General features: G+C 40.0%; 1 protein-coding gene across 2 annotated transcripts in view; it reads left to right on the top strand.

Moving 5' to 3' along the window:
- The window catches only part of phf12.S (PHD finger protein 12 S homeolog), a 40,340-nt gene extending 35,858 nt beyond the window's left edge, over positions 1 to 4,482 (top strand). Inside the window, exons 12-13 of one of the 2 annotated variants that reach the window (XM_018248040.2) lie at positions 466 to 604; positions 3,553 to 4,482. In XM_018248040.2, coding sequence (XP_018103529.1) covers positions 466 to 604; positions 3,553 to 3,893 — 480 coding nt within the window. In that variant the 3' untranslated portion in view covers positions 3,894 to 4,482. 2 annotated transcript variants of the gene reach the window in all.
- The last annotated feature ends 9,344 nt before the right edge of the window (positions 4,483 to 13,826 follow it).

The raw sequence follows: 13,826 nt of genomic DNA, 5'->3' as shown, positions 1-13,826 counted from the left end.
CCCTAGCAACCAGGTAGCTTCTGAAATTCCAAACTGGAGCACTGCTGAACATAACCGCTTATATAATAAAAATGGAAGACCATTTGTAAAGTCTCAGTATTGCGGTCTACATCCCATCACAAGTGCTTTTAAAGTTATTTGTAAAAATCGCTATTGAAATCAGCATTTGATTAACTCCTGATTGTTACTTTTTAAACAATGTTGCAAAAGTCTTGGTTCCCAGCAAAGACAGGCCTGCAGATCACTCGTGCAGAGAATAGAAAGGGCCAGGCACTGCTTTCTAGAGCAATACATATACCGGTACAAATAAATTAAAACCCATAGAACATGTGTATTGCAAAGTTGCTTAGAATAATATATATATTTTTTTTAGTCACATTTTTATTTTGGGGCTGACTTGCCCTTTAAATGAATGCAATATATCCACAAGGACCCTGGGTTAATGAATTCTCACTTACCTTTTAGAACACAAAGCATTATGAGCTGTTAAATTACAGTGAACATGGAACGACTGTGGACAACGTGCTCTATTCCTGTGATTTCTCGGAGAAAATCATCCCGACCCCACCAAGCAGTATTGTTGCCAAAGTGCAAAGTGTTTCAAGTAAGTCTTGCTGCGAATTTCACTCTTTGCTTCAGTCACTCTGATACATCAGGCAAGTGTTTGGAAGGATAATAGTGATGTACCAGATGATTATAGGTCAATATTGAACAGTCCTAGAGGCACATTTAGGAGTTTTAAAAATTTGATTTTAACAATAAATTTCCAAAGGTCAAATTTCTAATTCATGCAAGTTTTTTTTTTTTTTTTTTTAAACTATCATGAATTCAAAATTTGACCAATCGAAATGTATTATTAAAATCAAATTTCTAAAAACTTGGATGACTTGAAACAACCCGAAATTTGAATCGAATTTGATCAAACTCGATTCAAGTTTTTTTTCTTCAAAGAAACTTGATTTTCATGAAGGCTGCAAACAGCTCCAAATGAATCCCAGGACCTCTCCCATTGACTTAGAGTAGGACGAAACAGACTTTTTCGGAGTGATCAAATCACATGCAATGGAAATAAGGTAAGAGATAAAAATGACGGATGAAGTCGCATCATTGATCCAACACGACTGTCAGATGCAGACGCAGCGTGCAGCATCTGACAGTCGTGTCACGTCGGATCAACGCTGCGACTTCATCCGACATTTCTATCACTTACCTTATTTCTGTAGCATACGTTTTGTCGCAGTGCGTCGGATCGCGCTGAAAACGTCCGTGTAGTCCTACCCTTAAACAGCAATTCAGCAGGTTTTAGGTGACGAATAGTTCAATTCGAATTATTAAAGGCATGATGAATCTCGAAAATCGAATTCAAATATTTTTTTTTTTTTTCAAACTTTTTTTTATTTCTTGTTTGGAACAGAAAAATCGTTACCGTATATACTCGAGTATAAGCCGTCCCGAGTATAAGCCGAGGTACCTAATTTTACCTCCAAAAGCTGGGAAAGCTTGTTGACTCGACTAAAAGCCTAGGGTGAGAAATGCAGCAGCTTCTGGTCAGTTTCAATCAAAAAATTGAGGGTTTCTTCTCCCATTGGAGATGCCGGCGACCATTCTTGGACGCCGGCGAATATTCTTGGAGACTATTCTTAGACACTGGCGACTATTCTTAGGTGCCGGCGACTATTCTTAGGTGCCGGCGACTATTCATAAGCGCTGGCGACTATTCTTAGGCGCCGGCGACCGTTTTTGCGTTTGACCTGAATATAAGCCGAGGTAGAGTTTTTCAGCATATTTTGGGGGCTGAAAAACTCGGCTTATACTCGAGTATAATACAGTACGTTTCAAATGTATAATTCTTTTCAAAATATGAAGATTCACATGCAGTAGACCCCCTTTTTACATCCCCCTGATTTTAAGTTTTCCCTCATTTTACATTGCTGTTTTGTGGTCCCATCTATATATTAGGCATAATACATTTCCCTGATTTTACATTTTCCTGGATTTTACACCATGTTTTTTCTGGTCCCCTGAAAAATGTAAAATGGGGGTTCTACTGTTGTTACATTAACAATCTGTAACAATGAATAAAATGTCTCAGCTCTTTTGAGATTCTTATGAGGAATTATGTTAAGAGGCCAATCATTTTTTAATTTGGTGCCTAGTTTAGTTGTTTTCATTCCTGTTAAGGTTCTGAGCTATTGGGGCGACTTAATGACCAATGGGTGGTCTTTTAAAGTTTCCGTGTCGTACCATGTTGTGCATCTAAATGTATAAACCGTGAGGTGTCTGATTTGCTGTGGAAGAGATTTTTTGTATGTTGTCCAAATGTTGAATTCAATCTTTTTTTAAAACTTGAATCAAATTTGAATAAATCCCTAGTGAAATTTGACGGTTTTGACCATAAAAAAAATTTGAATTAGAATTTTCAATTCGACCCTTAAAGGAGAAGGAAAGGCTAAAACTAAGTAAACTTTATCAGAAAGGTCTATATAAATTCACCAGTAACCCCTCAAAGTAATGCTGCTCTGAGTATTCTGTCAAAAGAAACATCACATTTCTTTCCTTCTATTGTGTACTCATGGGCTTCTGTATCAGACTTCCTGTTTTCAGCTTAAACCTCCAGGGCTAGGGCTTGAGCATGCTCAGTTTGCTACTCTTCCCCCCCCCCCCCCTTCTCTGCTGTAATCTGAGCCCAGAGCTATGAGTGAGCAGGGAGAGACTCAGGCAGGAAGTGATGTCACACTAAGCTAATATGGCAGCTGCTATCCTAAACAAACGGATAGTTTCTAGAGCTTTTTACTCATGTATGATAAAGCATTTTACAGAATAAATAAAGTCTTATAGCTTGCACTATTGTGGCTAATCTATTGGCAATAAAATGTTTTCACAGCTTTCCTTCTCCTTTAAAGCAATTGTTCAGGGTAAAAAAAAAACAGCTGCACAATTGAGTGAAAAAAAACTGGCTTAGTTTAAAGGAACAGCTCAGTAAAAATAAAAACTGGATGAATAGACAGACTGTGCAAAATAAAAAAAAATATCTAATATAGTTAGTTAGACAAAAATGTAATGTATAAAGGCTGGAGTGAGTGGATGTGTAACATAATAGCCAGAACACTACTTCCTGCTTTTCAGCTCTCTTGCTTTTCACTGATTGGTTACCAGGCAGTAACCAATCAGTGACTTGAGGTGGGCCACATGTGTTATAACTATTGCTTTTAAAGCTAAACTGTTTGCTACGGATCAATTACAAACTCACTGAACAATTATGTCCCATGTGGCCTCCCTTATAGTCGCTGACTAACTCAGAGTTAGAGAGCTGAAAAGCAGGAAGTAGTGTTCTGGCTATTATGTTACACATCCAGTCTCTCCAGCCTTTATACATTACATTTTTGCCCAACTAACTATATTAGATACATTTTTTATTTTGCACATCCTATTTATTTACCCAGTTTTTATTTTTACACTGAACTGTCCTTTAATAAATCTGCCCCTTTATGTTGAGTCTTCATTTCTGCCGGGCGTGTCTAATCTGCAGAGTTTGTGTTTTTTTTATCCTAGAACGCCACAAAAGCCAAAATCCTGAGGAAGAGGCAGTGAAAGAAGAAGCCGTTATGAACTGTCAGGCCCAAGGCCCTGGTCAGCAGTCGTGTAACTGCAAAGCCAGCAGCTCCAGTCTCATTGGAGGAAGTGGAGCCGGCTGGGAAGGCACCGCCCTTTTGCACCATGGAAGTTATATTAAGTTGGGTTGTATCCAGTTTCTCTTCTCAATCACAGAGTTTGCAAGCAGGCAGCCCAAAGGTGAAAGCGATGCCTTAGCACAAGAGCTGGACTTGGACAACAAATTGTCTCTCAAACCCCCTCACCAGGTGTCGGTCCTACGCTCCAGTTCTGTTCCTTAGCAACCAACGACTAGAACTCGACCAGACACAAACGAGTTCAGCGGGAAGAGTTTGCACATTTGCATGACATGAAGAAAAGTTCACCTTTTTTATTTTTTTTCTTCCCTTCCCCTTTTGCTCAGATTTTAGGGGCATTTGCACATGTTTCTATCATACATTTCATATAATATAAATATATATAAATATATATTTTTTTTATTAAAAGATAAAAAAATAATCCTCCTCCTTTCCCCGCCCAGAATGAATTTGCTAAAACGTGATCAAAACATTTTGAATACTTTCTGAAATCCAAAAAAACGTTCTTTTTCTTTCGTGCAATTGTAAATGAATCCACGTCCATTCTTTTTGGTGCATATTTTTTCTTTTTCTTAAAGAAGAAGAACAACAATCCCCTTCAGTACGTTTCAGTTGTTCAGTTATTCGGTGCAAGTCTCGCAGATCTGCCTAAAGTTGCAATAAAAGGAGCTTCATAGAAACAACAAGGACAGGGTGGAGATTTTTGTACAATTTCAAGAGACTAAAATACTTTAACTCCAGACACACCCTCCTTCTACTTAAACTTTTTTTTTAAATAAATTTTAAATGTGTACCGTGCTGTGTGTGATCCACCTTCTGGCTCCTGTCTGTAACAAAATATTTTGTTGTTCACTTTTTTGTTTTCCTCTCCCCTTTTTTTAATTATTGTAATACTGCCACTTCTCCTTTGTGGAGGTCGGTCAAGCTAGATCCACTGTAAATATTAACTGTCTTGTTTTAGATTTTACAAACCTTTTTTTCCTGTATTCTGTACATATATATACATATATATATATATATATATATATAAAAAGTTGATTCTTTATGAGTCTGTGAGTAAAATACTGTGGCGTTTCTGCTGACCGCAGAATTAAGGGTCCCTTTTACTCGGTAAAATCTTGTTTACAAAATTTTATTCTGGAAATAAAGAGGGGGGAAGTACACTTTTTACAGGAGAACTTAAAGGGATACTGTCATGGGAAAACATGTTTTTTTTTTTTCAAAACACATCAGTTAATAGTGCTGCTCCAGCAGAATTCTGCACTGAAATCCATTTCTCAAAAGAGCAAACAGATTTTTTTTATATTCAATTTCGAAATCTGACATGGGGCTAGACATATTGTCAGTTTCCCAGCTGCCCCCAGTCATGTGCTCTGATAAACTTCAATCTATCTTTACTGCTGTACTGCACGTTGGAGTCATATCACCCCCTCCCTTCCCTCCCAGCAGCCTAACAGAACAATGGGAAGGTAACCAGATAGCAGCTCCCTAACACAAGATAACAGCTGCCTGGAAGATCTAAGAACAGCACTCAATAGTAAAATCCAGGTCCCACTGAGACACATTCAGTTACATTGAGTAGGAGAAATAACAGCCTGCCAGAAAGTAATTACATCCTAAAGTGCAGGCACAAGTCACATGACTGGGGGCAGCTGGGAAACTGACAAAATGTCTAGCCTCATGTCAGATTTCAAAATTGAATATAAAAAAATCTGTTTCAGTCTGATTTCAGTGCAGAATTCTGCTGGAGTAACACTATTAACTGATTCATTTTGGAAAAAAAACATGTTTTCCATGACAGTATCTCTTTAAAGGGGTGGTTCACCTTCAAACAACTAGTTGTTTTCCGATAGATCGCCAGAAATAACAACTTTTTCCAATTACTTTCTATTTTCTATGTGTCACTGTTTTTCTAATATTGAAGTGTAAAGTGTCATTTTTCACCTTCTAAAGCAGCTCTGGGAGGGGGTCGCCGACCCTTTAAATTGTTCTTAATTGATACATTAGTTGATCCATTTCTTATCTTTGTCCCTGCTGAGCAGAATCCCTGAGTTTCATTACAGGCAGCTGTTAGAATTGATACAATAGTTGCTAATATTCCACAGATACTGTTGAGAAATGGATCAACTAATTGTATCAAATTGTAACGGTTCAGCACGGAGTCAGCACCTGAATTACTGAGCTGCCAGACTCAAACACCAGAGACAGGGACATTCAACTTTAATTTTGGGGATACGGTAAAAGATAAAAAATGGAAAGTAATTGAAAAAAGTCTATTTCTAGGGAACAATCTGAAAACAACTGAATTGGAAGGTGAACAACCCCTTTAATACGAATGTGGTTCGAAAAACTGCATTTTATATACAGCTATGGGATCTGTTATCTAGAAACCCGTTATCCAGAAATCTCCGAATTACAGAAAGGCCGTCTCCCATAGACTCCATTTTATCCAAATAATCCAAATTTTAAAAAATGATTTCCTTTTTTGCTGAATAATAAAACAGTACCTTGTACTTGATCCCAACAAAAATATAATTAATATCTTTGGTTTATTTAATGTTTACTTGATTTTCTAGTAGACTCCATGGGGATCTATCGCGGAAATAATTTAAGCTTCATCTCACCGAAATAAGAAACTTTCTAAATATAATCAATTCAATATTCTGTACCGCTGTTGAAATAACCAAGTAACGCTTTACTATCCCATACTTGGCAACCTGTCTCTCACTCTCTCTCTCATTCTGTTTTTCTCTCTATCATTCTGTCCCTCTGTCATTCTGTCTCTCTCTGTCATTCTGTCTCTCTCTATCATTCTGTCTCTATCATTCTATATCTCTCTCCATTGCTGAAATAACCAAGTAACGCTTTACTGTCCCATACTTGGCAGTCTGTGTCTCTCTCTATCATTCTCTCTTTCTCTATAATTCTCATTCTGTCTATCATTCTGTCCCTCTCTCTATCATTCTGTCTCTTTCTCTATTATTCTGTCTCTATCATTATATCTCTCTCTCTCTCTATTGCTGAAATAACCAAGTAACGCTTTACTGTCCCATACTTGGCAGTCTGTGTCTCTCTCTATCATTCTCTCTTTCTCTATAATTCTCATTCTGTCTATCATTCTGTCCCTCTCTCTATCATTCTGTCTCTTTCTCTATCATTCTGTCTCTATCATTATATCTCTCTCTATTGCTGAAATAACCAAGTAATGCTTTACTATCCCATACTTGGCAATCTGTCTCTATCACTCTCTCTTTCTCTATAATTCTCATTCTCTCTCTATCATTCTGTCTCTGTCATTCTGTCCCTCTCTCATTCTGTCTTTCTCTCTATTATTCTCTCTCCCTCTCTCTCCCTGCAGTGGAAGGGGGAATCCGTTCAGTCTAATACATTGCTAGAAAATGTTTTAGCGTTCACTCTTTTAAAAAAAAAAAAACAGTCTCTGATGAAAATGCTGTTTTGCTGCAGGCAGGGTGTGTGCCAGAGTCAGTTCTTCTGTTGGCTTCTGTTTGTAGTGGAGTTTGTTAGCTCTAAACATCTACTAGGAAAGGGAGCCCCCCCCCAAAAGATGTATTGGACGTACCTGTCAATCAAAACCAGGAACCAGACCTCAGCGCAGAGACTGTATTGAGAGACACAGGTTGCTGAGAGTGAGATTCTGAAGAGCAATTGGATTATTTCATAGACAGAATTTTTAATTGGTTGTGTTTAGTGTCTTATTTTAGTGAGATGAAGCTTATATTACATTTTCATGGTTCCCCTTTAGGGCAGAGACAGATGAGAATATTTAGGGAGATTTATTCGCCAGATGACAAATGGCCTCTTCTTCAGGTGACTAATCTCCCTGAACTAACTCCCCATCAGATAGAATGTAAATCCCTGGAGGGATGGGACGCTGAGCGCTTCGTTTTCCAAAGTCGCCTGAAGTTTCTTTGTGAGGCAACTTTGGACGACTTCGGAAAACGAACCGCTCCGAGTGCCACCCCGCTGGCGATTTACATTCTAGCTGGCGGGGATGCAGTTCGGGGAGATTAGTCACGCGAAGAAGAGTCAATGTGTTGTCTGGCGACTAAATCTCCCCGAATCCTCTCGTCTGTCTCTGCCCTTAATGTTTGAAAAACCACATTATGGAAAGATTAGTTATCTGGAGAACCCCAGGTCCCGGCCATTCTGGATAACTGGTCCCATACCTGGTTTAAACTTAATGTACCAGACCAAAGGTGCAGCAGCCCTGTAACAGGAACGACCCAGGCCTTTAAAGTGTCAGTGGCACTGCCCCCCACCACCATTTAAAGTTTTTCAAAGGACTAGGGAAATGTTACAGCAGCTTATTTTTCAAGTACTCAAAGGATATAAGCGCAGGAGTCTGTAAAGAAGTGCTTTGGGTGCAATAATAAAAGTGCCCAGCAGGTGTCACTGAAACTTCACCTGTATTTCATGAGACAGCTGCAGATATTGAGAAGCAGATCTGCTCAGGGTGCCTGCTCCATTGATTTGAATCCAGTTAGTCTGTGTGCAGTCACATACAGCACAGCTGAAGCTGATCTTAGGCTGGGGATGCCACCTTTTGCATATTTGTGCTGACCATAGGACAGGCAGAGTATGGCACACACAGGGAGTATAGGGCAGGTAGAGTATTACACACACAGGGAGAATAGGACAGACAGAGTATGACACACACAGGGAATATAGGGCAGGCAGAGTATGACACACACACACACGGAGCATAGGGGAGGCAGAGTATGACACACAGGGAGCATAGGGCAGGCAGAGTATGACACACACAGGGAAACATAGGGCAGGCAGAGTATGACACACACAGGGAGCATAGGACAGACAGAGTATGACACACACACGGAGCATAGGGCAGGCAGAGTATGACACACACAGGGAGCATAGGACAGACAGAGTATGACACACACGGAGCATAGGGCAGACAGAGTATGACACACACAGGGAAACATAGGGCAGGCAGAGTATGACACACACAGGGAAACATAGGGCAGGCAGAGTATGACACACACAGGGAGCATAGGGCAGGCAGAGTATGACACACACAGGGAGCATAGGGCAGGCAGAGTATGACACACACACGGAGCATAGGGGAGGCAGAGTATGACACACACAGGGAGCATAGGGCAGGCAGAGTATGACACACACAGGGAAACATAGGGCAGGCAGAGTATGACACACACAGGGAACATAGGACAGGCAGAGTATGACACACACAGGGAGCATAGGACAGACAGAGTATGACACACACACGGAGCATAGGGCAGGCAGAGTATGACACACACAGGGAGCATAGGGCAGGCAGAGTATGACACACACAGGGAAACATAGGGCAGGCAGAGTATGACACACACAGGGAAACATAGGGCAGGCAGAGTATGACACACACAGGGAAACATAGGGCAGGCAGAGTATGACACACACAGGGAGCATAGGGCAGGCAGAGTATGACACACACGGAGAATAGGACAGCCAGAGTATGACACATACAGGGAGCATAGGACAGACAGTATGGCACACACAGGGAGCATAGGGCAGGCAGAGTATGGCACATACAGGGAGCATAGGACAGGCAGCCCACCTTTGAGCGTTTACCAGATTGCAAACATTATTATGTATTAGTCATGGTTCCAAGACATCAAAGAAGTGTTCACCCTAGATCTTGCTTTAATTGACCTCCAAGATGGGCTCATAGAACAAATTTCCATTCTCACAAATCTGTTAGTAATTGGCCTTCAAGCTGTCTCCTCTCCCTACAAAAGCTATGAGCACCCTAAGGGTAGAACTCCATGGAGCTGCTCGAGCCGACACGTCGCCATGCGATGAAATGAAGTTGGATGTTCTGTAGATACAGGAAGTGAAGGAGAAATCGCAGGTAAGAACCAAGTCAGATAAATTTAGTTTTTACTTGTGATTTCTCCTTCCCTGCCTGTATCTACAGAACATCCAACATGGCGCATGCGTTTCGTTGCATCGAGATGCGTCGGCTCGAGACGCACAGTTTTCTACCCTAAGGGAGCCGGCCTCACAGTTTGGGAAGCAATGTAGACAGACTGTATAACTCCCATGCCTCCGACAATGTTTACTCCCTCATCATGCCTGATAAAGAGTGGAGTGCCACTCGAAACGTTGCATACCTATGCTGCCCTAAGATGGAATAAAGGCGAATTTTAATCAAGAACTTGGAGTGCTGTCTAGAGAGAAATGTGCTTAAGCTATAACCTTGGTGAACAGGTTATTTGATGTGCACCCATACCCTGGAAGAGTAAAACTACAAAGTAAGTGCAGTTTGCCTGGAACTTTCATACTCCCTCATCATATTTACACGGGCTGCATTTTACTACTTCCCGGCTTATTATTATTATTATTCTGTTCTGGACAGATGTCTAGAGTGGATCATGTGACTTGATATATGGCTGGTACTAATCAAATAAGCTGACAATCTATGTCTTTCCTGGCTGTTCTAGTTTCATTCGATGTTTCCTCCAACAGTTTGGTACCTACAAGAAGTAACCCCATTTGTGTAGGGGATATTAATAAGCACAGGATGATTCAGTTGTTTATTGGTATGGAAAATAATCACAAAAGAGGATTGCACACTCAAAGGAAGAAAAAATGTAAATGTATACAAAAAGGAACATAGTACAAAAAAGCCCCTATGTGTTTCAACCACTAGGTGGTCTTCATCGGGAAAAAAACAATAGCAACAAAAAAAAAATAGGCAGAAAGTTGGTCACATTAGTGCGTTTATATAACTATATTACAAGAGTCACGTATGCGTCAATTAGGACGCCGTTGCCTTACAATTCGCATCATAAGTGAGTAATTCTATAGATTGAGAGAACATAATTAATTGGACAGAGACAAACCTCTTATAATTATGTATCAAAGAAGAAATAGATGTCACACGGAAGTATCAGCTACAGTATAACGTCTGGAACGCAAGTGTGTCTCATGAAAGTGCATCTCATTGGAACAAAAGTGCGTCTCATTGGAACAAAACTGTCTCATTGGAACGAAAGTGCGTCTCATTGGAAGGAAAGTGCGTCTCATTGGAACAAAACTGTCTCATTGGAACGAAAGTGCGTCTCATTGGAACGAAAGTGCGTCTCATTGGAACGAAAGTGCGTTTCTTTGGAACGAAAGTGCGTCTCATTGGAACGAAAGTGCGTCTCATTGGGACGAAAGTGCGTCTCATTTGAACGAAAGTGCCTCTTATTGGAACAAAAGTGTCTCATTGGAACGAAAGTTCATCTCATTGGGACAAAAGTGCGTCTCATTGGGACAAAAGTGCGTCTCATTGGAACGAAAGTGCGTCAAATAGGTGGTTCCACTGGCACCCTATTTGATGCACATTGTTCCAATGAGACGCACTTGCGTTCCAGACATTATCTCTCTTGTTACTTCCACTCAAGTGTAAAACGGGAAGCGAATAGGACGTCACACGCCACCATTTACTGAGGACCCGCATATGTGACCCTTGTAATGTAGTTATATAAACACGCACTAATGTGACAATCTTTATGCCTTTTTTTTGATTGTTATTGTTTTTTTACCCCTGATGAAGACCACCTAGTGGCCGAAACACAAAGGGACTTTTTTGTACTATGTTCCTTACATACATTTTTTCTTCGTTTGAGTGTGCAATCCTCTTTTGTGATTTCCTGCCAGGCTTATTGGGCAGTCTTTATTTCTGGATAATGGATCTTTCTGTAATTTAGATCTTCATACCTTAAGTCTACTAAGAAAATCATATGAATTCAATTTTATCCACAATTCGAATTCGAATTCGGTATGTTATTTATGAAAAAATTCAAACTTCTAAAATTTAATCAAATAGTCCCTTCCCGAAAACTCGAATCTAATTCAACCCGAGTTTTCCTCCAAAAAAAGACTTTTGTGCGGCAAATTTTATTTGACATGCAACAATTTTTTTTGAAGTGACATTTTTTTTCTCCCATTGGAGTCTATGAGGCGTCATTGTTGCAGCAAAACTTGGCAATAATTTGACTCATCACTACTATTAACATCTTCAAGGGACTTCTGCCCTTGACTTCTACAGAAACGCGGCAGGTTTTAGGTGGCGAATATTTAGATTACAACTGTTTCCACTGGAGGTGTGATAAATCTCACATTCGAATTTAAATTCTAGTTGGTGCTTTTAAATTTGAATTCAAATTTACCATTCGAACCATAGTAAATCTACCGCTCGATAAACCCAATAGGCTGGTTCTGCCTTCAATGAGGATTAATCATATCTTAGTTGGGATCAAGTACAAGCTACTGTTTTATTATTACACAGAAAAAGGAAATCAGTTTTAAAAATTGGATTATTTGGATAAAATGGAGTCTATGGGAGACAGACATTCAGTAATTCTGAGCTTTCTGGATAATGTGTTTCTGTATAATGGATCCCATACCTGTACTAAAATACAACCAACCAGGCAGAGCCTTCAAAAATTATACACGCATGTGTCAACAATGTGACCTCTCAATTAGACTGGGCATTACACCCCAAATCATTTATGTTTAAAGGGATTCTGTCATTAGAAAACATGTTTTTTTCCAAAACGCATCAGTTAATAGTGCTACTCCAGCAGAATTCTGCACTGAAATCCATTTCTCAAAAGAGCAAACAGATTATATTTTTATATTCAATTTTGAAATCTGACATAGGGCTAGACATTTTGTCAATTTCCCAGCTGCCCCTGGTCATGTGACTTGTGCCTGCACTTTAGGAGAGAAATGCTTTCTGGCAGGCTGCTGTTTTTCCTTCTCAATGTAACTGAATGTATCTCAGTGGGACCTGGATTTTACTATTGAGTGTTGTTCTTAGTAGGGATGGGACGAATTTTTTCGCCGAAAAAATGACGCCCATAGACTCGTATGGCAGCGTGCGTAAAAAAAAAGACGTGCGTCAAAACAGTTTCGCCGCGCGACAAAATTTTTTGAAGCCCATAGACTTTAATGGGCGTCTGCGACATTTCGCCGGCGGCGAATTTTTGGCGAAGCGAAACGGGTCAAATTCGCCCATCCTGGTTCTTAGATCTACCAGACAGCTGTTATCTTGTGTTAGGGAGCTGCTATCTGGTTACCTTCCCATTGTTCTGTTGTTTGGCTGCTGGGGGGAAAAGGGAGGGGGTGATATCACTCCAACTTGCAGTACAGCAGTAAAGAGTGATTGAAGTTTATCAGAGCACAAGTCACATGACTTGGGGCAGCTGAGAAATTGACAATATGTCTAGCCCCATGTCAGATTTCAAAATTGAATATAAAAAAATCTGTTTGTTCTTTTGAGAAATGGATTTCAGTGCAGAATTCTGCTGGAGCAGCACTATTAACTGATTCATTTTGAAAAAAAAAATTCCCATGACAGTATCCCTTTAATGTCTGCCAGTATCAGTCAGAACTTCTCAGTAGCCAATCTTTACTTTAAATCCTCTTTAACCGAGCTTGTTTCTGACAAAGCTTTGGCCAATCACATAATGGAAAGGCAGTGGCGGGATCCAAGGCAATAAACAATATATGGCCAAAAGTATGTGGATAAACATGTCATTCCAAAATCAAGTGTATTCATGTGAAGTTGATCTTCTCTTTGATCTTAAACTGCTTCTACTCTTCTTGGGACATTGTTGGTGGGATTTGCTTACAGTCAATGGTCCATTTCATCCCACAGATGTTCAGTTGGGTGGAGAGTCATTGTCTACGATTCAACCTACAGCTCTCCAGCTATTCTGCAACTGCAACTTTCAGGCGGTTGGAAGATGAAGGTGTGGCAGCCCTAGTTTGGATTTGTTATGCACCGTGGACATTTTTTACATCCCCAGGCAACACAACAATAAAAGTACATTTGTTCTTTAGATGGGTTCGTTGACCCCCATTTGAAGGTTAGTTAGAAGAACACAAATAATTAAAAAAACTATACAAAAATAAATAATGAAGAGCAATTGAAAAGTTGCTTAGAATTGGCCATTCTAAATCATACTAAGGGGCACATTTACCTAGGGTCGAATATCGAGGGTTAATTAACCCTCAATATTCGACCGTCGAAGTAAAATCCTTCGACTTCGAATATCGAAGTCGAAGGATTTACCGCTATTCCTACGATCGAAGGAATAATCGAACAAT

This window comes from Xenopus laevis, chromosome 2S (genome assembly GCF_017654675.1).
Source record: "Xenopus laevis strain J_2021 chromosome 2S, Xenopus_laevis_v10.1, whole genome shotgun sequence".
NCBI lineage: Eukaryota > Metazoa > Chordata > Amphibia > Anura > Pipidae > Xenopus > Xenopus laevis.
Note: the sequence above shows the minus strand (reverse complement) of the source record. Positions and strands in the feature narration are given on the sequence as shown.